The sequence below is a fragment of the Geotrypetes seraphini genome, chromosome 9, assembly GCF_902459505.1.
Source record: "Geotrypetes seraphini chromosome 9, aGeoSer1.1, whole genome shotgun sequence".
Taxonomy (NCBI): Eukaryota; Metazoa; Chordata; class Amphibia; order Gymnophiona; family Dermophiidae; genus Geotrypetes; species Geotrypetes seraphini.
The window spans coordinates 164,036,759-164,061,083 of record NC_047092.1 but is presented as its reverse complement, the minus strand read 5'-3'; the positions used below and the strand labels follow the sequence as shown (position 1 = coordinate 164,061,083).

Here is a 24,325-nt window from a genome sequence, read left to right as displayed (position 1 = left end):
ATTCACAATATGAATTCAGACAATAGAATGCTAATCCGCATGGCTCTCTCTGTATTTATCATGGCGTTATAATTACTCAAAGGATTGCAGCATTCTACCGTGTGTCAACGTAGGCGATGTTCCCCCGAGGAAGATCTATACGATTGAAACGCTCTTGAGAGGGAGTTTACAAATACAGTAAAACCTTGGATTGCAAGTAACTTGGTTTGCAAGTGTTTTGCAAGACAAGCAAAACATTTTATTAAATTTTAGCTTGATATACAAGTAAGGTCTTGCAATACAAGTACATACAGTATACACACATCACAACTGAGCCGATGGTTCTTCTCTCTCTGACGCTGCAAGAGTGTAGTGACTGTTCTAAATGAGCAAAGTCTTGCAATACGAGTACATACAGTATACATGCATCACATCATCACAACTGAGCCGATGGTTATTCTCTCTCTGACGCTACGGGATTGTAGTGACTGTTCTAAACAAGCGAGGTCTTGCAATACGAGTACATATAGTATTTTGTATTAAAGTTTTTGGGTTGTGAGTTTCCATGATTTCTTATGGGGAAATTTATCTTGATATATGGGTGTTTTGGATTACAAGCATGTTTTCGGAACACTATGTTTAGTGCTTGGAAGATGCAACAAAGTATCAGTAGTTGTTGATCAGTAGAAACAGTTTTAACAGTTGACAATTGTCAGTATTTTGTGGTGAGTGTAAGGGAAGGAGGTGCTTATATGATTAAAGCTATGGTCCCAGGATGCGGACCTGAAATAACAAATAGGTTATAGGAGGTCCTATGATCTGATTCTCAATGGCCTTATGATAAACCCAACTCCTAGATTTAATTTTGTCTAGTGAGAGTCGTCCGGACATTGAATGAGGGAGTCATATACTATATGTGCTAAGTGTGGTATTATGACATAGCAATTAATTGCAACTAAATAGAGTAACATTTTGTAAGAAGATCTGATTGCATGTTAATCATCTATTTGCCCAACGGCTCTATATTGAGTTTTTGTATGGGGTGGACAGGATGTTGTTTTGAGACCCTAGTTGCTGGTATTGAAACAAAACTTGACAGATCAACAGGTATGTTTGTTTACGATGTGCAGGAGAAGTGCTTCAATGGATGGAGTTCTGTGGTCTGTGTCCTATATAAGGGCAAGACAGATCAGGATGGACTGGAGTTAGCGCTGAGAACAGCTCCAGCAGTGGGGCAGAGAGGCCAGTGCCTGGACATGGGCTGACAATATATCTGGGGATAAGGCTGGCAGTACCTTAAAAATAAAAACCATTTACCACTGCCAGCTGAATATCTACGCCCTCATTTTTATTTTTATTTATATTCCACCTACAAGCCTGAAAGCTACTGAAGTGGAGTACATTTGGTCACAGTAGTTTTTCTGTCCCTGGAAGGCTCACAATCTGAGTTTGTACCTGAGACAATGGGATATGAAGCAGGCTCCTCTGGTCTAGAGATTGACACGGTGACAAAATTCATCACCGTTCCCGTCCCCACGGATAACCACAGGAAACCATCTTCATGTCATTCTTTAAGGAGAGAGGGAAGAATCAGAGTATAATTGGGCACAACCACTGACCCTCAAGCTTTGCTTTGAAGAATGCTGATGTAGAAGGACTGAGGTTGAAATAGATACTAGAAAATGACATGGGATTATTTCCCGTGGTTATCCGCGGGGACGGGAACGGTGATGAATTTTGTCACCGTGTCATTCTCTACTCTGGTCCTCAGCTTGCTGCTCTAAACATTAGGTTAGCCATCATGATAAAATGGATAGAATGACGCCCCTATGACTAGGGCTCTTCAACTTGGAGAGCTGATGAGAGATATGATCAGTGGCGTAATAAGGGGGGTAGGGGGGAAGTCCACCCTGGGTAACATCTTGGTGGGGGGGCGCCAGCACCCATCCTCCTCTCCGCCCCCTGTCCCTCCACTACTGCTTGTGCGTGCCCCTTCCCTTCCTTTTTAATGTTCCGGGTGCGAGCAAGAACCCCAACCTGCTGCTCGTGCCAGTGTCAGCTCTTCTTCTCACATCACTTCCTGGACCCAAGGCTAGGAAGTGATGTCAGAAGAAGAGCCGACGCTGGTGTGAGCAGCAGGTTGGGGTTGCTACTCGCGCCCGTAATGTTAAAGAGGTACGAGGGAAGGGGCGCATGTGGAGGGGGAGGGGGGATGGGGAAGGAGCGGATGGGGGGTGAGGAGAAAAGGGTGGGAGAAGAAGTTCCTGGAGGAAAAATCAATAAACTGTTATTAATTAGATAGAGTTGGGAAAAGTCGCTCTCCAGCTCTACCCATTAAGTTTCTCCATTCAAAGCATGTGCTTGCATAGCCCCCTCCCCCCATGCTCACTCACAAACTATTACACCTATCATACCCGCAGCTATGCTCTGTACTTTTCCCTGCTACATCTGGAGAGATGAAATAATGGGGGAGGGGGGGAGAGGGGGTCCTTGGTAGGGGGTCCCACAATATATGTTTGCCTAGGGCCCAATATTTAGTGCTAATTTATTAAATTGCATCCGTTGAACAGTTTCCACCCATATTTTTCCGCCTCTATGATTAGGACTGTTTTACAGAGTGTGGTATTATCATGCATAGACTACTGCAATTTAGTGCTTCTAGGTATACTTGCATCAGCATTGAGTGCGCTGCTGGTAGCCCAGAAATCGATTGTTCGAACTCTGTTTTGATTAAGAAAGAGTGATCATGTGACAGAATGCTATATATCTTTGTATTGGTTAAAATTAGAACATCAAATCCTTTATAAATTGCCGGTCATGGTGCATCTTTGTATACACAATAAGGTACTGAAACATTTGATGGATAGCATTCTGCCATACAAACCACAGTGCATGTTATGCTCGGTGACTCATGATGACCAACATATTCCGACAGTGAAACAGCTGCGGACAGCTGTGTCTAGAGCTAGCATATTTTTTGTGTGTGGGTCCTCGGGAGTGGAATAAGCTTCCGGGATATTTTCAACAGCAAACAAGTTTGTGTAGTTTTAAGAAAATGTTGAAGAAACACCTCTTCTGTAAGATGAAATATGGGCCCCGATGTATAGTTTTTTGATGCGAGGCACTGGTAGCCTCTTTGTAATTTTAGGAGGCTTTACATTATCACTGTTATGTTTTATTCGTCTTTGATTTATTGTACTCTATGTGATTCTGTGTGTGTATGTATTCTATTATGACCCACAGTGGTTAAAAGCTACAGCCTCAGCACCCTGGGGTTGTGGGTTCAAACCCATGCTGCTCCCTGTGACCCTGGGCAAGTCATTTAATCCCCCCATTGCCCCAGGTACATTAGATAGATTGTGAGCCCACTGGGACGGATAGAGAAAATGCTTGAGTACCTGAAAAAAAACTCATGTAAACAGTTCTGAGCTCTCCTGAGAGAACGGTATAGAAAATTGAATAAATAAATACCAATGCAAATGCTATGTTTCTCATAAATGAAGAACTGCTCTTCTCCATTGTATTTAGAATTTTATGGTCAGCATCTCTGCGAACACTGCATGGCTAAGAATGTAAGTTTTTTGATCCGTAAATAAAATTAGAATTTTTAAAAAAGTATTGCTGGCGTAATCAGTGAGTTAATATAACTTTTCTTTTTATGTCAACAGAATCAGGTGGAAAAACTGATACCCAGAAACATTTCTAAAGAACAGTTTCTGTAGGTATAATTCCCAGCATTTGAATTCTCCCCCCCCTCTCCCCTTTACTGTATTGCTGATCAAAATTGCACTGTCTAGATTGCTTTGTTTATGGACTTGTGGGCTTGCCTTCAAAAATTTTGGATTTTTCTGCATGCTGTTATGTTGATATCCTTCACAGCTTTTGATTTTGTGAAAAAGGTGAACTTATGTCTGCTTTTCTTTGTTGATGTTCTGTGGTTGATGAATAACAAGCCCCATGAAATATTTACACCTTGAAAAGAGGCAGTACCTGGAGGAAAGAAAAGCATACCTGCCAATTCCATTTTGAAATCCCTAAATATTGTTTCTCTTTGAAAATCAGCTTGCAGGTCGATATGTGCAAAATACCTGCTGGCCTTCAAGTCCCATGGGATGTTCGAAAACTGACCTCATAATGGTTTAGGCCTTTGCCTCCTTAACTGTGATTCCAGTAATACAATCTAGTGAACATGCCTACAATAGATAAAAGAAAAGGTAGATAGGAGGGTTACCAAAAACGCAAGGGAACTGAAAGAGAGGAGAACAATTCTCTGCCTTAGTCTTTTCCTGCATGGGAACCCTCTGTGGTACTTACTAGTAAAATGTTTACCTCAGGAGGCCAATGGACTCATCCTGGGGGATGGGTGTACCGTATTTTAACGCATATAACACGCGCGTTATACGCGTTTTTACCTACTGCGCATACCCCTCGCGCGTTATACGCGTGAGCGCGGTATACAAAATTTTTTTTACATAGTTCCCACCCCGCCCGACGCCCGATTCACCCCCCCCAGCAGGACCGCTCGCACCCCCACCCCGAACGACCGCTCGCACGCGCTCCCACCCGCACCCGCATCCACGATCAGAGCAAGAGGGAGCCCAAGCCCTCAGACCATTGCGCATGCTTACAGAGCTGGGAGCAGGGCAGGGCGGGCGAAAGGAGAGTCGGGACAGCGCACGGAGAGGCGGGGCAGTGCACGGAAAGTCAGGGCGGGTGAACGGAGAGTCGGGACAGCGCACGGAGAGTCGGGGCAGTGCACGGAAAGTCAGGGCGGGTGAACGGAGAGTCGGGACAGCGCACGGAGAGGCGGGGCAGTGCACGGAAAGTCAGGGAGGGTGAACGGAGAGTCAGGACAGCGCACGGAGAGGCGGGGCAGTGCACGGAAAGTCAGGGAGGGTGAACGGATAGTCGGGACAGCGCACGGAGAGTCGGGGAGGGCGAAAGGAGAGTCGGGGTGGCCAGAGGAGAGTCGGGGCGGGCAAAAGGACAGTCGGGCAGCATGCGCGGTATACCCGTGAGCGCGGTATACAAAAGTTTTTGTACATAAAATCGTGGTTTCTGCGCGCTATACCCGTGTGCGCGTTTTACATGGGTGCGCGTTATCTGCGTGAAAATACGGTAAGTCCCTATAACCATCGTGAGATCCCAAGGAGTGAGAAGGAGATGAGGGTCAAGCCTTAAGCCTACCCCCCCCCCTCTTTTACAAAGGTGGGCTATGCTTTTTTAGTACGCGCTAAACACTCGCTGAACGCTAACGCATGCATGTTATCCTGTGGACGCGTTAGTGGTTAGTGCACGTGTTGATTTAGCGTACCTTTGTAAAAGAGGGCCTAAGTTAACTTTGGAAGCCAAGACATGGCCTGACTGCCCCTACAGTGGACATTTGCCTATATTGCTGGTATTCTGAGCTTGTTAAAAACGCATACTATCAGGGTATATAAAATTCCTAAAAAAAAAAAAGGGGGTGTAGATGAATAATCAATAGCTAAAGCACTCTCTCTGTGTTGATAACCAAAATCTGACTTCCCAATTAAACTAATTCTATCCTGTACTGTTAATTTACATATGCTCAGAGACATGAAGCTCTGTGAGGAACCTTGTCCTCATCGAGGAGCTTACCTCCCAATCATTGCATATGACTTATCAGTGCAAGTTCATTGTGATTTTAAATGCTGAATGTCTCTCATGAGAGCCAGGAAATAAATAAAAAAAAAATTAGAAATAAGCCACTTAGCTCCAATTCAGGGGGTCCCGACACGGACCACGCTTCGATGTTTTCAGTGCAAGTTCATTGTGATTTTAAATGCTGAATGTCTCTCATGAGAGCCAGGAAATAAATAAAAAAAAAATTAGAAATAAGCCACTTAGCTCCAATTCAGGGGGTCCCGACACGGACCACGCTTCGATGTTTTCAGTGCAAGTTCATTGTGATTTTAAATGCTGAATGTCTCTCATGAGAGCCAGGAAATAAATAAAAAAAAAATTAGAAATAAGCCACTTAGCTCCAATTCAGGGGGTCCCGACGCGGACCACGCTTCGATGTTTTCAGTGCAAGTTCATTGTGATTTTAAATGCTGAATGTCTCTCATGAGAGCCAGGAAATAAATAAAAAAAAAATTAGAAATAAGCCACTTAGCTCCAATTCAGGGGGTCCCGACGCGGACCACGCTTCGATGTTTTCAGTGCAAGTTCATTGTGATTTTAAATGCTGAATGTCTCTCATGAGAGCCAGGAAATAAATAAAAAAAAAATTAGAAATAAGCCACTTAGCTCCAATTCAGGGGGTCCCGACGCGGACCACGCTTCAATGTTTTCCTCAGGGAACCCGAAAAGGATTCATTACAAACTTACGTATCTTTTTTGTTGTACCATCTATACAGAAAGATATGTTCTTATGTAAAGAGTGCTTTAGCTATTGGGTATTCTGAGCCTGGCATAACATATGCTCATTAGAATTCATAGGCAATGAATTGTTTGAGGAAGCCTGCATGCATAGGGCTAACTTGAAGTATGGCTATTAGTCCTTTCCAGTCACAAGCATTGACATTTCACCAATGATTTGTTTTTTTTTTAAAAGCTGTGTTCTGTTCCTGCGCAGGCTAAGGATAGAAGATGAAGGGACGTACCAATGCTCTGTTACTGGTTTGATTTTTGAAGTGACAAGGAAAGCCCATATCAAATATTCTGTTTTGTCCTGGAGCAAGTTTGCTGTTCATCTTAGAGAACCGTGGACTGTGGGAGGCCCTATATTCGATGTCCACTGTGATTCAGTCATGGGAGGCCCTGCAGCCGATGCCCAGTGTGATTCAGCCGTTCTTAAATCCATTCAGTTTCCACATTCCCTTTGCTTGCATGGTATGTACTTGCAAGATCTTTGCAATTAGGTGCTTCTTGGCTTATCATTGTGAGATGCATGGGTTACTGGAGCTATACTTGTTCATGTCTTTACAGATCACAAATCTGACCTTAAGTTTAAAGTGTTGCACATTAAAGGAATGGGTTCAGAAATAGAACCATCGGTTGACTACTCGCCAACACACGTCAAATGGCTTGTAACATCACTGTCTCCCGTGGGGCCAATCATGCAGAACTCGGAATCAATCTGCCATCACGGAGCCGTACTTCTGTACAAAGTTATTGACAACAATCCGTCATTATTCCGTGTGTACGTCATTATTAATAATAGCTCTTTTATAAAGGTAAGAGATTTTTGCATTGTGTTTTAGAGCAAAAATTTGTCTGTCAACCTACACTGGTTCTTGTATACCACAAGGCCTCATGCTGCAATTGGGAGGCCACCTGCCTATCACGCCAATGACCTTTCTTCAAATCCCACACTAGCATTTCTGTCAGGTAGCTAGCCTCTGGCCAACACAGTCATCCATCTACTTTTGGTTGGTAAATGATTACCTGGCCTTTGCCAGGGGGAAGGAGTTACTGGAGAAGGCATCTTTACCCCACAGCACAAAACGTCTACTAAGAAACCATCACATAAGTGGCAGCTCCCATAAGTCTTTCATAACTTGGTACTTGTGTACAAGGGTCTACCTTTCCCTTTATATCCACATATATGAGGGTACTTCAAAAAATTTTTGCACTTTCATATTTTCACGGGAAATGGTTGGGAGCAGAAGTGGTAAGAGGGCATGTTAGTAGGACACTGAGAAAAATCTATTACAAAACAGGGTGATTATATGGAAAAGTGATGTCATTTGCTTTTGAGATATTTAATAAATAGTGTTTAAAAAAATAAAAGTGCAGAAACTTTTTGAAGATTCCTTGGATATTAGTATAGTTACATAGCATTTGGCAAACCTAATTTGCATATTTTTGACAGGTGGCCATGCTCACTTCCGGTCACCCCAGCAAGTCAGGCGTGAGGATCTGTGCAAGCCACACCCACTCTCCACCGAAGCCACACCTCCAAAATGAAACCAAGTTAAAATGGCTGCTTCACAATTGAATTAATCGGCAGCACTTACATATGTAGATTTGTAAAATGGGGCAGCTACAGGTGGAAGCGACAAAGTCATAGAAGCTGTTAGATTTATGCCATTCATTTTTCAACATATATATTTGTGAAATAGTGTTTAAGACCTAGGCTGACACTCAGCAGTCTTCTATAATGTGAACGCTTAAATCGCATGGGGGGGGGGGAAATTCTACAAATAGCAATGAAAAATGGGTGCTGAAAAAAGTCATTGCTAAGCACTATTTTATAAGGGGCAAGCACCTTTTATAGAAAAGGATGTAGTGTCAATTCCTGTGCCTAACTTCGCCAGATTATGAATATCAGCTTGGATGGCTAAGTCCGCAATGGCTAAAATGAACCCGGAAATTCAATGTTGGTGGGCGGATACGGCTTCGGTATTGAATATATGGGTTCGCTACTGACTGCGGGAGGTAGCTATGCTGTCTCCCTCGGTTTGAATCAGCCCCATAGAAATTAACGAGGACATACATGGAAACCCAGAGACATTTTGACTGCCTGCTGTCAGTGTGAAACCTGAATATTCAGTGGCCAGGCATTGAATATCTGGGGTTTTCAAAGCTGGCCAGTCGATATTCAGATGTAACCGGCCATGGCATAGCGGCCAAAGATAGGCCTTCTTTTTATGAAGCTTTATATGCCCACTAAGCTGTGCCGCTTTTAAGCGGTCATATCCCTAGAACGTCTCACACACCGTAGGCTTGTTTTTTGGGGCTAACGGCATTTTCAGTGACAATAACCAGTTAAATGCCACTGAAAATGCCCAGTTAGCTTTTGAGATGCGAGTTGACTGGTCGGTAGTTGTTCCTAGCCGGGTAACTCGCGTTGAATATCAGCTGGAGTATGTGCAAGACTAACCCACTTGGGAGAAATTGCCACAGACCGACAGATATACAATCCATTTATTAGACACAAACCCCCTCTTTTACTAATGTGTGCTAACCGATTAGTGCGCTCTAATCGAATTAGCGCATGCTAAATGCTAACGCGTCCATAGACTAACATGCACGCGTTAGCATTTAGCGTGCGCTAATTCGATTATTGCGCGTGAATCGGTTAACGCACCTTAGTAAAAGAGGGCCATAGGGCCTGATTCTACAAATGGCACCTAACTGCGTCACCCGCTTGGTGTCCTTTAAAGAATCGCACCTCGCGGTGCCTAGGTGTCCTTAGACGTTGCTAGGTGCCATTGAGGTAGGCGCCAATATACCTGGCCTAACTTGCAGGTTTAGTGATGCCTAAGTTAACCACACCTGCTTTTCAGGTAGGCGTCGTTAGGCATCGGAGGGGCCTCAACTTAGGTGTCGCTAGGCACCATGTGGATATCTGCGTAAAACCTAAATTACTAATAAAAAATTGGGTTTTTTTTATGGCTTGGTCAATTGCAATGCTATTTAACTAATTATAAAACAATTTAGTCGCACACAGATTTTAGTTAGGTGTCGCTAGGCGTCTGTGATTAAGGTGCCCAGCGAGGCCTAACCTAGGTCCCATTTATAGAATCAGACCCATATTTCCCTCTCCTCTTTCTCACACACAGATGCATACGTATGCACAAAGGTCTCTCTTTGACACAGAACAAATGTAACTACCCACAATCACACAAACATCCTCAATTTCATGCGGTTCATAGACAACCCCGCGAAAGACAAAGGCGCGCGCCGACAACTGAGCACAAGACGGAGGCGCGCGCCGAAGAAAATTACAGTTTTTAGGGGATCCGACGGGGGGTTTTGTTGGGGAGCCCCCCCAGTTTACTTAATAGAGATCGCGCCGGCATTATGGGGGGTTTGGGGGGTTGTAACCGTCCACATTTTACTGTAAACTTAACTTTTTCCCTAAAAACAGGGAAAAAGTGAAGTTTTCAGTAAAATGTGGGGGGTTACAACCCCCCAAACCCCCCACAACGCCCCCACAATGCGGCGCGATCTCTATTAAGTAAAGTGGGGGGGGTTCCCCCCCCCGTCGGGAGCCCTAAAAACAGTAATTTTCTGCGGCGCGCACCCCCGCGCTGCGCTCAATTGTCTGGTCTCGCCTTTGTCCCGGCTCGCTTTTCACCTGACACCATTTCATGCACATACCCACACAACAACTCACTGTGACACAAGCTGATGATATCTTCCCTGTTACTAACATATACACACATAGTTTCAAACCATCTCCCAAATACACGCACAAATTAATAGCTTCACACATTCAAACCACCTTCTTCTTGCACACACATAAGCCACAGCCCTTGTCTCTCAAACACCTAGCCCCCATGTTTCTCTCTAAGTCTTTTTCTCATAGACAAGCACACACACACACACACACAAAATGTACTATTTGAAAATTAGTGCTCATTGTAAAGAGCAGCTTTGGAAATTTTGTTTACTTTCGTGAGAACACTATCTGAATCTTGGCTTTCCTAATACGTGTCACATTTAGGACGCAGGGTATTATTTGAAATCAATTTTGTTAAATTGTAGGATGTCAGGAATGCAATCAAGGGTGCTGTCAAGAAATTCATACAAATTGACAAGCCGCCTGCGTGTCAAAAATTATTGAAACACAGGACGAGGTACAGATTCACCAGTGAGCCAGAAGCTGAAATAAACCCCGAGGTACTGATTCACATCTAATTACAATGTCCTTCATGTTCAATATTTCTAAAACTTTACTTCCCAGTAAAGTAGCATTTCTAATACCTGATTATCACTTTTATAACAGTTAAGCCAATATAAACACAATTATTAGCACTGGTGTTTAATTTTTCAGTGTGATAAGTGGAGTACCATACGATTAGTTCCTTTGCTTTTCACCTTGTTATGTGCTACCGATAGAAACACGCGTAAAGTTTAAGTTTGCCTGCTTCTGCATCAAAGCACTATACGGACTTGCCCCTAAATACATAACTGACCTTTTCTCCTTCTCAGCCAACAGACACAAGAGAAGCTCACATTCCAACTTCGTTTTCCCTCCCAATTAGAGGTTGCAAACTGAAAAAACACCATGAACACCTTCTCTCACATCAAGCAGCATTATGGGGCAAAGATCTAGAACAATTGCTTTCACCCGCTATTTATGAGGAATTCAGGAAGCGTCTAAAAACACACCTGTTCCTAAAGTATCTAGACAACTGACCCACTCATCTCTTTCTCCTCAATAATGATTACCTTGTCCTATTAATCACTTTCTCCCCAACACTGGTTTTCTTGTCCTATTAATCACTTTCTTCCACCTCTCTTAAGTTCAATCAATTTGTACCTTCGCTTAATCTTTTGTAAACCGAATAGAACTTCACGGTACTGCGGTATATAAATTGTTGTTATTATTATTATTATTATGAGACCTTCTTACTATTCTGATCTCATATCCACTGTTCCCTCTAAGCCAGTGGTCTCAAACTCAAACCCTTTGCAGGACCACATTTTGGATTTGTAGGTACTTGGAGGGCCTCAGAAAAGATAGTTAATGTCTTATTAAAGAAATGATAATTCTGCATGAGGTAAAACTCTTTATAGTTTATAAATCTTTCCTTTTCACTAAGTCTTGATAATATTGTAATTTATAGCTAAAGAGACATATGAGCAAGAAACTGTTTTATTTTACTTTTGTGATTATGATAAACATGCCGAGAACCTCAAAATAGTACCTGGCGGGCCGCATGTGGCCCCCGGGCCGTGAATTTGAGGCCACTGCTCTAATCTGAGCAGGAGTATTCCACCTACAGTCCTGCCATTAGGGGGTGCTCTTTCACCAACACATTTTCAATAGGGAGGGACAGATAAGCTCTGTAGGACTCCAGGGAACCTGCCTGTAGTGGCTTAGCGAGGGTGCGCACGCGCCCCTTACCCGTACCTGTTTAACGTCTGTGTGAGCAGCAACTAACTTACTACCCGTGTCGGTGTCGGCGCTCTCTCCGATGCTACTTCATAGGCACGGGTCCCCGGAAGTGACGTCGGAGAGAGCGCCGAAGCCAAATCGGGCAGCAAGTTGGCGGCTGCTCATGCCGCAGTTAAAAAGGTACGGGGGAAGGGAAGGGGCGTGCACGTGGCAGGGGGAGCAGTGGGAAGGGAGAGGTGGAGAGGAGGAGGGGTTCCGGTGCCCTGAGCAAGATGGCGCCTCTCGACCCCCTCTTACTACGGCACTGCCTGCCTGACTCTAGTGATTGAACAAACACAAAAGTCTTGAAGAAGAGATGCCGTCAACCAGGATATATTCCGTCGAGCAGAAGTCTTTATTCATCTGGACTTAATACGGCCAGTGTTTCGGCACAAGAGTGTCTTTTTCAAGAGTCTACAAATATAATATTTAAATAATGCATCATAAACAATTAAAATTAAAAGCAAACATACAATATAAAAAATACATAATATGTTATCAGACAAGTACCAGAACAATAAAAGTTAAATAAGCCATATGAGTGATGTATTAGTATTATCATCATCTTCTTTCCTTTCAGTTGTGTAACCTGTTCTTGTATTGCATAATGTTTTTTTTATTTACATTAAATAAAGAAAACTTTTTGAACTTAAAAAAAAAGTTAAATAAATAATCAAATGGCAAAGCCTAATACAATTGAAAGTATAAAAGGTGTAAAAAGAATTCTCAAATTGCAAAATCTAAAAGCATATTCAAATAAAGGGCAAATTAAAAACACATTTTGAAGCATTACCTCCCACTGGCAGCATGCAAAGCTACGGTAGAAGAAAAGAGATTTCAAGGACAGTCTAAAAAGAGATTCTACCCGGTAGGAAATGGACGCCAAGTAAAGCAGAATATAATTTGTTCAGCACATAAAGTATAGTGCTAATCAAGAGTTAGGGGCACAATTGTGTGGAAAGTACGTGGAGGGGTGTGGGAGAGGCATGGGCAGAAGAGGAAAGGTGCTAGTGTCCCGTCAAGGCAGCATCTGGGCAGTTCACCCCCACCTTACTATGCCAGTGGATTTTATGTTGCTACAAGCTCTTTAGGGTTCATGAATTCCTTGTCGTCTCTCCCCATTCCTTCCTTGGACTCTGGAATCCTCCACCTCCCCCCAAGGATCCTTGGGGCCTTTGCTTCTTTAGTTTTAGAGGCTGCCTTCTGATGCAGGCTTCTACTAGTACCAATGTTCTACCTGTGGCCTTTTTTCTTTCTTTTTTTTAAGTTTTATTTAGGAGCAAGTGATAAATCTAGAAAACCCCCATCAAAGTCTACATATAGCCCAAAAATACAATAACAATCCAAAGTGCTACATACACAAAATCCTGTGACCTTTTCTCCATCTCTTCCTCTAATCCTATTCCACTATAACTGATAACTGATCTCTAGCGCTGTTAATAACTAGCTTCTAACCTTGTTAATTCTAATTCATTTGTAACATCTTTTAACCATTGTAAACCGCATAGAACTTCACGGTCCTGCGGTATATAAACTGTTATTATTATTATTATTATCCTGTTTCCTTTTTGTAACCAGCACAGGTCATCGCACCCTCCCTCCCCCACACCATGTGATAAGTACAAATTTTGACATCCAAACAGCATTAACCAGTAACCGTAACCAACCTTTAATGATGGAACAAGGGTAGAGTAAGAAGGTGCTGCTGTTGCCACATTGCATATCACTAGACTGGAAGAAGACCTAGTCCCTTGTCACCTGCCCCCTCCTCTCTTGCACCTTTTCCTCCAATTATCTGTCGTTCCTAGCTGCCTTATTTAAATTCTACAAACTGATTGAATTGGGGCTCCCATCCTGCCCCTCAATCAATTTTAGCCTTCCTTAATTTGACCCTGCCGCCTTCCCCATGCATGGGAAAAAAAGGGAGCCATGATTGGAGTCCCTGGCGGCCATGTTACCCATTGGCTGTCTTGACCTGCTTGTCCTGTTAATTTGAAGAAGCTTCAGTTTCTAAATTAACATTTTATTTATCTTGAGCATTTTTTTTACTGTAAATTTTGTAAATAGGTTTCACAGTTAAGGGCACACGTATTTAAACAGTTTTCTAACTTAATTTTTAGAATATTGAATTTATTGATGACTCTCCTTCAAAACTGAAAAATTATACTGAAGTCTTCTTTGAGCAACCAGAAGAATTCAAGCTATCTTTGACCGAAATGGATTCTGATGAGATTATTTGGAATGCAAAGCTAAGAATGTGTAAGTATTTTGTAGTTGCGGGAGACGACAATTTTATGTCAAAGGATTAATCGTGTTCACTGAAGCTACATATTTCCCCTATTGCACTTATCACTAATCAGGGCAGATGGCATGAAATATCAAGGGTGCTAATGAAAGGCATCTGTAGTACAGTAGTTTCTTTAATATACCTAAGTTCTAGGGGACCAAATTTTGTAAAGACTTCCATGGCTGGTGCTGATGCTGACAGGCCCCGATGCTCAAAAGGTTTCCATGTCGGTAAGACTCATTAAAGCAGTCTTACTGGCACGGGAGCTCTCTTCCCGATGTTGTAAAGGGTTCACCGTGGCTGCTACCAATTCTCATAGTAGCCACCGCGAACCCTATTCAAATGTATTACAAGGAGCTCATTAGTATTCTAATGATGCATGGATATCCCCCCATGTCCATTGAAATTTATCTGACAGCTCTGGAGCTGCAGGTTGCTGTTGTGCATTCACATAGCATAAACACAATAGCTACGCCCTCCCCCCACTAAAAAAATCCCCCCCCCCCCCGCAGTTAAGCAGGCAGCCCCTGCTCTTTCTGCTGGCTCATCTTGATTGTAGCTTCAGAGCTGTGATCAGCTGAGGGGCACGGGAATCCCTGATCAGCTGAGCCAGCAGGACTCCCCAAAGCCGCTGATCAGTGGCTCAGGGGCTTCCCCTGCCACTCAGCTGATCGCTGATCCTGATCAGCTGAGTGGCAGGAGAAGCCCCAAAGTCACCGATTGGTGGCTTCAGGGAGTCCTGCCAGCTTAGCTGATCGGGGATTCCCTTGCTGGCTCAGCTGATTGCAGCTCTGGAGTTGCGATCAAGATGAGCCGGCAGGAGGGAGAGCAGCAGCTGTGGCAGGAAATAAATGGATGGAGCTGACAGGGATGGGGAAGGGAGGAGCTGTGCCTAGCATTGTACTCTCCTGAGCAGGCACCAGGCACAGTTCCTCCCCCTTTTAACGGGGCTGCTCCACACGAATAGCATGCATATGTGTGTGTGGCGCATGAATAGCATGCATATGAGTGTATAGTGCTACAGCCTCAACACCCTGAGGTTGTGGGCTTAAATCCCTCGCTGCGCCTTGTGACATTGGGCAAGTCACTTATTCCCCCCATTGCCCCAGGTATACTAGATAGAGTTTGAGCCTGCTGGGACAGATAGGGAAATATGATGAATGCAAAACCACTTAGTGTTTGGAGGAGGCAGCCAGTGTGATTGGAGGAGGCAGCTGGCAGCCGTCCAGGAAGTATTTAAGGAGGTGATGATGTATAGGCCGCCCCATTGTATAGGCCGATGTAGGTTTTAAAACTAGTAACATGGGATGGCTTATCTAAGAGTTTTTAAACTTACATCGGCATTTCCTGCGGTCTTTATAAAGAGGCGGCCTATACAATGGGGAAATATAATAATGCAAAAACCAAAACCAAGAACAAAGACCAATGTGTCCTACAAAAAACTGAGAAGACAAACAAACAAACGATGTGGGATCAAGAATCTGGATAACATATTTATTCAATATACAATATCAATAGTCCCAAATGGATTCCTTATATTGATTGATTGACTTATTTGTAAATTTCACTGTAGATGTACAGTCTCTTGTCATGTAAACCGCTCTGAACTATTCTGGTACTGCGGTATACAAAAATAAAGTTATTCCGCAAGCAACTGAAAACCCGGCTTTTCACTAAAATGTAATTCTTTAGCACTCTCCAGACCAGTAGAGGTTAACTTTACGAATGGGTATATATCTAATCATGACCAGCAGGTGGAGACTGAAAACAAAACTTTGGGACAGTATATACTATCCTCCCTTCTCTATTTCCCTCAGTCTTCTTTCAGTCTCCAGCAGGTGTTGAGTGATCTGTACCCATCTCTCTTGGTAGGGCTGTTGGAATTTGTTTAGGGGTTTATTGTCCCTGTTTTTGGCCGGACGGAGCTTGGTCGGGCCCTGTTTGGGGGTCCGTCCGACCTCGGGGGTGTCAAACCCGGCGGGTCACGAGCGGGGTCCCTCCCCCCACTTCCTCCACCTCCCCACATTTTTTTAGAGGAGCCTCAGCAGTAAGCCTTGCCCCCTAAGTCAAGCAAGGCATATTGCTTCGAGAGCCTGTGGAGTCTGTTCTGTAAAAAAAAAAAAATAAATAAAAAATCCTGAGGTAGTGCTGGTCTGAAGGGTTGTTTCCCTTTAAGAAAACTGTATTTTACTGTATTTTTTCATGTAACCAGCACTTTTTTATAGCTAGGTCGCGTCTGGAGCAATTGTGCCCTTCTCCGGGGGAGTAGGCCACAATTTTAGTCCAGCCGCGAGGCACTCGCGGCCGGCCTGAACTCGGCGGTTTGGGTCGGTGAGGTGGTGGAGCTCCGTCGGCAGCGGCTGCAGGCGCCCAGAGCTCCCCGCCGATGGTGCCTCGCGAGTCGGCTTGGAGCAGTGGGGAAGCCCGGTCTTCCACAACCGCCCACGGAGGGATTCCCCGAAGGATTCCCTCTCAGCTGATTTTTTGACAGCTGATGCCGACTTGCCTGTCTTAGCGGCTGAGACTGTTCAGTCTTCTCAGCCGCTACAGGCCATGGAGGGAGCATTTTTGGCGGGAACTTCGCCATTTTCTTTGTCTGGCCCCTCCATTTTGTCTGCAACCTCAGGTGACCTTCCCCCTGTATGGCGAACACAGGGGCAGGTTTCAGCATGGACCCCTGCTGGGGCAGGGAGTCCCTGGGGACCCCCAGGGGTTTTTTGCCCCCAATTTATTTTCTTTCTTTGTGCGGACTTTTGGGGGTCCCACGTGCGCCTGGGGGGTTTCGGGGGGGGTTTCCCTCCGCGCCCCCTATGGCTTTGCCTCCCTCTTTTCGTTTGGCGTCCCCTCTTCCTCCTCCCTCATCCAAGCGCCCACGGGGGGGGCTTGGATTGCGAATTGGTGGGCGGAGGAGCGTGTTGGCCTGGTTGAGGACCTGGCTGCTTTGGCGGGCTTCCAGGATCCTCTAGAGGGGACGCCTGTTGGCAGCGGGGCGGCGGGTTTCCCGTCTTCCAGAGCAGATGCGTCCGTGGTGCGCTTTTTTATTCAGAGGGATGAGCTTTTAGACCTGTGTAGCAGGTCTCCTTGGTGCTGCATTTTTGCAGTGGCGCCGCCGGAGACCCCGCGTATGGGGGCCCCTCTGCTTCAGGGGGTCTGTCCTGGTTCCCGCTCTTTTCCTGTGCGTCAGGATTTGCGGGATTTTGTGTTGGCGCAGTGGCCTATGGGCGCAGTTTCGTTTGGTGTGCGCCTTGGCTCTTGGGTATCCCGTCCCGGAGGGAGGTAGGGCTACTTTAATTTCGCCAATGGGGAACGCGGTGGTCTCGGCACTTCCTAAGCGGCATACCGTGCCTGTTATGGACGGTTCTGCTCTTAGGGTCTCGGAGGCGCGTGCGTTAGAGACTCTTCTTAAGTATGATTTTGATGTCTCTGCCTTTGGGGTCCAGGCGGCTGTTTGTGGGGAGCTAGTCGCTCGCGCCGTGTTTCGGTGGGCTGAGCGTGTCCTGGATCGGGAGTCTGATGACTGGTCTCTAGTGGATCAGGAGGTAGCGAAGATTGCGATGGCTGCCTCGTTCCTCTCAGATGCTCTTTATGACTTGGTGCGGATTTCGGCTAAGTCTATGGCATGGCCGCGCGGCGTATTTTGTGGCTGCGCGCTTGGGCGGCGGATTCTGCGTCCAAAGCTAAGTTTACTAAAGTTCCCTTTAGGGGGTCTTTTTGTTTGGAGAGGAATTAGATGAGTTGATTCAGACTCTGACGGACTCGAAGGTGCCCCGTCTGCCTGAGGACCGTGCCCGCCCTGCGTCTAGGTGTGGGGCTGCCCGGGGGCGTTTGCGGGAATTTCGCAAGTATCGCCCGGGGCGTGGGGCTGCTTCTTTCCCGGCTCAGGGTTTTTCCCGGGGTCGGTTCTTCCAGCGCATGCAGCCCTTTCGGGGGGCCCGTCGGGGGGCAGGGAATCCCTCCGCCGGTTCCCCCGCTTCCCGTCCTGCGCAATGACTCCTTGCCGGCGCCCCCTTTGGTTCCGGTGCGCAAATTTTTCCCCAAATGGGCCGAGATCGCGTCCGATCAGTGGGTCCTTGAGGTGGTGCGGGACGGTTACGCTCTGGAGTTTACCCGCTCTCTGCCGGACCTTTTCCTCGCTTCTCCATGTCAGACTCCATGGAAGACGCAGGCTTTTCGTCAGACCCTTCAGCGTTTGCTAGATCTCGAGGCAGTGGTGCCGGTGTCCCCTACGGAGTGGGGCACCGGCAGGTACTCCATTTACTTTGTGGTGGCCATAAAGGAGGGGACCTTTCGGCCCATCCTGGATTTGAAAGGGGTCAACAGAGCTCTCAAGATTCCGTCTTTCCGCATGGAAACGCTGCGGTCGGTCATTCTGGCGGTTCAGCCGGGGGAGTTTCTTACGTCTCTCGATCTGACGGAGGCCTACTTGCAGGTTCCAATTCGGGCCTCTCATCAGCACTTCCTTCGCTTTGCGATCTTGGGGCGGCACTTTCAGTTCTGTGCGCTTCCCTTTGGTCTGGCCACGGCTCCTCGGACGTTCACCACGGTAATGGTGGTCGTCGCGGCAGCTTTGCGGTCGGTGGGCATCCTGGTTCACCCCTACCTGGACGACTGGTTGATTCGGGCAAAGTCGTTGCAGGAGAGCTCCCGGGTTACGGCTCGGGTGGTGGAGTTTCTCCGGTCGCTGGGCTGGGTGGTCAACCTTTCCAAGAGTCGGTTGGTCCCGGCTCAGCGTCTGGAGTGCCTTGGGGTTATGTTCGACATCTCCTTGGGGAAGGTCTTCCTTCCAGAGGCCCGGGTGAGCAAATTGCAATCTCAGATTCGCCTGCTTTTGGCGTCCCGGGGTCCTCGGGCGCGAGATTTCCTCCAAGTCCTGGGGTCAATGGCGGCGTCCCTGGACGTGGTGAGGTGGGCGCGGGCCCACATGCGTCCTCTTCAGTATGCTCTGCTCCGGAGGTGGTCTCCCCGGAGGCAAGATTTGGATGTTCCGGTTCCCCTGCGAGGCTTGGCGCGCTGCAGTCTGCGCTGGTGGCTCCGGACCCCTCACCTGGTTCAGGGGGTGGGTCTGGATCTCCCGCAGTGGACGGTGCTCCTTACGGATGCGAGTCTCCTCGGTTGGGGGGCTCAGTTTATGGGCCACTCAGCTCGGGGCACCTGGTCCGCGGAGGAGGCCTCCTGGTCGATCAACGAGTTGGAGACCAGAGCGGTCAGGCTGGCGCTGTTAGCTTTCCACTCCCTTTTGCTGGGCAAGTCGGTCAGAGTCCTGTCGGACAATGCCACGGCGGTGGCTTATGTCAATCGTCAGGGGGGCACCAAGAGCACTCCTGTGGCGCAGGAGGTGGCTCGGCTCATGGTTTGGGCGGAGTCCCATCTTCTGGACCTCTCGGCTTCTCATATAGCCGGGGTAGAAAATGTTCAGGCAGACTTCCTCAGTCGTCACTTCCTGGATCCAGGAGAGTGGTTTCTCGGCGCCGGAGCGTTTCGGTTGATAGTGCAAGATTGGGGGCAGCCCCTGATGGACCTGATGGCCACGAGTGGCAACGCCAAAGTGCCCCGCTTCTTCAGTCGTCGCAGGGAAGGGCTGGCCGAGGGTCTGGATACTCTGGTCCAGCCGTGGCCAACGGAGGGGCTGTTGTATGTGTTCCCTCCTTGGCCGCTGGTGGGCAGAGTGCTTCTTCGCATTGTTCACCATCCGGGTTTGGTGGTGCTGGTGGCTCCGGATTGGCCTCGACGTCCGTGGTATGCGGATCTGGTGAGGCACCTGGTGGCGGTTCCTCTTCCTCTGCCTCTCTCGGACGACCTTCTGATGCAGGGTCCCATTCCCTTGTTCGACCCGTCTCTCTTCTGTCTTACGGCGTGGCTCTTGAAAGGGGTCGCCTTAGCAAGAAGGGATATTCAGACAAGGTGATCGCTACACTGTTGGGGTCCCGGAGGCTTTCTACCTCTCGGGCTTATGTGCGGGTTTGGCGTCTCTTTGAGGAATGGTGTCGGGCGCGGGAAGTGACCTCTTTTCGCGCTTCTCTGCCTAACATTCTAGAGTTCTTGCAGGATGGCCTGGATAGAGGCCTGGCTTGGTCTTCTCTCCGGGTTCATCTTGCGGCCCTGTCGACCTTTCGAGGGTTGGTGTCAGGTCAGCGTTTATCGGCTCTTCCTGATGTGATTCGGTTTCTGCGGGCGGCCAAGTTGCTTAGGCCTCCCCTACGGCCCTCGGTTCCCTCTTGGGATCTTAATCTGGTTCTCTCTGTTTTGGTGCGCCCGCCTTTCGAGCCCTTGGACGACTGTTCTTTGAAGGACCTTACTTTGAAGGCGGTCTTTTTGGTGGCCATTACTTCTGCTAGGCGTATTTCTGAGCTGCAGGCTTTCTCTTGTAGGGCTCCCTTCTTGGAGTTGTCTAGGGAGCGGGTCGTCTTGCGGCCTGTTCCTTCCTTTCTGCCGAAGGTTGTTTCTCCTTTTCATGTCAATCAATCGGTGGTTCTCCCGGTCTTGGGTGGTCGGGAGGGCTCTTCTGAGCAACGGCAGCTGCGCAAGTTGGATGTCGGTCGGGTCCTTCGCTCTGATGTGCAGCGGACCCAGGAATTCCGGAAGTCCGATCATCTCTTTGTCCTCCTGGCTGGTCCTCGTCGGGGAGCTGGCGCTTCTAAGGCTACTATTGCGCGCTGGATCAAGGAGACGATTGCTTCCGCTTATCTTCTGAAACAGCAGCCTGTTCCGGAGTTTCTCAAGGCTCATTCCACTCGGGGTCAGGCGGCTTCTTGGGCTGAGTCGTCGCTCGTGCCTCCGGTGGATATTTGTAAGGCTGCGGTTTGGTCCTCCTTGTATTCTTTTGTTAGACATTATCGGGTAGATGTTCAGGCGCGTCGGGACGCGGTGTTCGGTGAGCGTGTTCTGGTATCGGCCCTTCGGGGGTCCCGCCCGTGAGAGGGACTGCTTTGGTACGTCCCATTCGTAAAGTTAACCTCTACTGGTCTGGAGAGTGCTAAAGAAGGAGAAATTAGGTTCTTACCTGCTAATTTACTTTCTTTTAGCTTCTCCAGACCAGTAGAGGTCCCCACCCTGTCTGTTGTTGTTGTTGTTGTTGGGGCTGTTTTCGCGGGCAGTTTTTGTTTTTTGCTGCGGGTTCTAGTATTTTTCTAGGGCCGGGGAGAATTAAAGAACAGCGGCTGTGGCTCGGCTGGCTTAGCTGGCGAGCTGTGGGGACATTTTCCTTCGGGTATTTCTCCTCTGCATTTTCCAACAGCATTTGGGTATGTTATTTGTTACTCCTGTTCGGAGTATTGTTTTCTTCCTGTTTTCCAGTTCTTGGTTCTGCTTGGCTATTCGGCAGACTGAGGGAAATAGAGAAGGGAGGATAGTATATACTGTCCCAAAGTTTTGTTTTCAGTCTCCACCTGCTGGTCATGATTAGATATATACCCATTCGTAAAGTTAACCTCTACTGGTCTGGAGAAGCTAAAAGAAAGTAAATTAGCAGGTAAGAACCTAATTTCTCCTTCTATCCCCCCTTACTCTTCTCTTCTATATATAAGTTCATGTAAACCTTTTTTTCCTTCTCTTCCTATATTTTAAGTTCTTGTAAACCGTGCCGAGCTCCACATCCGTGGAGATGATGCGGTATATAAACTTAAGGTTTAGATTAGTTTAGTTTAGTTTAGTTTATTATTATTATTATTGTTATTTATACTCTGTTTGGGACTGTTGCTATGGTTTATTGAATAAATAGATTTTCATCTCGATCCTTACTCCCATCCCATATCGTTTATTTGTCTGAGTATCAACCCCTTTTCATTACTAATAACTCAGTATCAACCCCTTTTCATTACTAATAACTCAGTAATGGAATTTACCCCCTCTACTAACGTGTAGTGCTGGGTTTTAGCGCTGGCAGCAGTGGTAACTGCTCCGACGCTCATAGGAATTCTATGAGCAACGGAGCAGTTACCCCCGCTTCCGGCACTAAAACCCACGCTATGCATTAGTAAAGGAGGGAGGTTAGTTTGGTACACCAGACTCCTCTCATGCACACCATTAGAGTCGCGTACTTTCCGGGCAGCTTCCATTGTTATTATTTTTATAATGATTAGATTCTTTATATACGGCCATTCTGTGGAACGATCAACGCATAATGACCAAAAAGAACCAGAGATGGGTGAATGCGGAATATATAGGAAATATTATTCAGTTTCAGGAGACAATAGCCCTTTGTCTTATTCCCACAATATTTTTTTTATTGCTTTTTCATACAAAGATCTGTGGAAATTCAGACTTCCAGCAAATAAAGTATTTTATTGTAGAAATTCAGAGTTCCAGCAAATAAAGTTTTTATTTGCATGTTTTAATACCAGCTCTGTTGTGATTGATCACATTTCTTAGCTATTCTGAATTGATTGATTAATTGCCGTCAAGTCAACGTTGACTCTTGGTGACCATATAGATTGACTTTCTCCAGAATGTTTTGTGTTCTCTTTGTAAGCGGAGATTTTTTAATGGAGCGTCTATTGTTGTTGTCATTGAGTCAATCCGTCTTATTGCTGGGTTGGCATTTTAAATTAATACATATTTCTTTATCACATTTACACTCATATATGACATTTCCTCATCTTTTGGATCATGCTGTGTTTCATCTCTACATAATTACGCGCTTAGAGGTAAATAATTGTCCAGTCTTCCTCTTCCTTATTAACACTAAATTAACTAACATGCACTAATGTGTTTCTGTATGCTATCACCATTAACACATTGAGGGCCATTTTCGATAGTACGATATTCTAAGTATGATTTGGATGTCCTGAGAAGTGCGAACAAAATTTGGATGCCGATATCATCTATTTTCAAAGCCACTAGATGTCCATCTTTTATTTATTTATTTTTTCTTAAATTGCCTATCTAACCCCCACCTTTTCCAAAACTGCGCTAGTGTATTTAGTGCTGGTCACGGTGGTAACAGCTCTGATGTTCATAGAATTCCTGTGAGCGTCAGAGCTGTTACCACCACAGCTGGCGCTAAAAACCAAGCTACGGTTTAGTAAAAAGGGGGGAGGGGGGGGAGTAAAATGTCTTAGCGACAGGACATCCAACCTTTGGATGTCTAACTTTTTTAGCCATTTTCAACCACAAAAACGTCCAGACCCAAGCCATTTGGACATAGGAGGGGCCACCAGTTGTACTACACTGGCCGCACAGACATGCCAGCAGAGCAGTGGGGCACTTTAGAGGGCACTGCTGTGAACTTCACACAAAGGGTGCCAAGTACACATCTCACCTTAAGCCTCTCTTAATATATAGTATCCCTCCAAAACTCCCCCAAAACCCACTATTCCCACCTATCATCCCAATAGCTCTTATGTCTGCAGGTAGCACCTATATGGCAGTACAGTAGGGTTTTGGTGGGCTTACACTTTCTGCCATAAATGTAGTGGGTAGAGTGGGATGTGGGCCTGGGTTCCCCTCTCTGGTTTACTACACCGTCCACCAGGTTACTCTAGACACCTGCTTGCTGCTCTACTAGGCTTTCCCATACCAGATTCTGCTGTTCTAGAGACAGGTATGTTCTGGGTTTTTTCAGATATTTGGGGGTGGGAGGGGGAGTCACTGTCCACCAGAGGAGTGTGTGTGGGGGGGGGGGTCATGATTTAATCCCTCCAGTGGTCATCTGGTCAGTTTGGGTACCTTTGTGGCACTTAGATGCTTCAAAAACAGGTCTAACTCCGTATGGTCTAAATTGCATCCTGGATGTCTTGGGATGTTCTATTATCACCGCAAGATGTCCAAGTGCTAAGCCCACCTAAAGACTGCCCATAACGTGCCTCCAACACGCCCCCTTGAACTTTGGATGCTCAGCGGGAAAAATGTCTACCAAGACGTCTAGTAAGTTGATTTCGAAAATCAGCACTTGAACGTCTTGGCGAGAAAAATGTCCAAGTGCCGATTCAGACCATTTTTGGGACATCTTTGTGTTTTGAAAATGAGCCCCATGGGGCCTGGTATAGAATAAAGTGTGCTAACAGTGTTAACACATACTAACACAGTGCATAAGACTAGCCAAACTGGGACAGACCTATGGTCCATCTGGCCCAGAATTCTGCGTTCAACGGTGGCCAGTCCAGGTCACAAGTATCTGGTAGAATGCCAAAGAGTAGCAAGATTCCATACTACCAATCAGGACTATCCCAAGCCAGAAATACATCCATGTGGCATGCTCCCTGGAGCTC

The 24,325-nt window shown here is 46.4% G+C and overlaps 1 protein-coding gene across 4 annotated transcripts in view; it reads left to right on the top strand.

Annotated features, from left to right (window-relative positions):
* CARD8 (caspase recruitment domain family member 8) overlaps positions 1 to 24,325 on the top strand; it is an 89,305-nt gene that overhangs the window by 43,462 nt on the left and 21,518 nt on the right. For all 4 annotated transcript variants that reach the window (XM_033959581.1, XM_033959578.1, XM_033959579.1 and 1 more), the window contains 6 exons: positions 3,508 to 3,551; positions 3,648 to 3,697; positions 6,578 to 6,834; positions 6,931 to 7,178; positions 10,438 to 10,572; positions 13,954 to 14,092. In XM_033959581.1, coding sequence (XP_033815472.1) covers positions 3,508 to 3,551; positions 3,648 to 3,697; positions 6,578 to 6,834; positions 6,931 to 7,178; positions 10,438 to 10,572; positions 13,954 to 14,092 — 873 coding nt within the window. The remainder of the gene's footprint in view (positions 1 to 3,507; positions 3,552 to 3,647; positions 3,698 to 6,577; positions 6,835 to 6,930; positions 7,179 to 10,437; positions 10,573 to 13,953; positions 14,093 to 24,325) is intronic.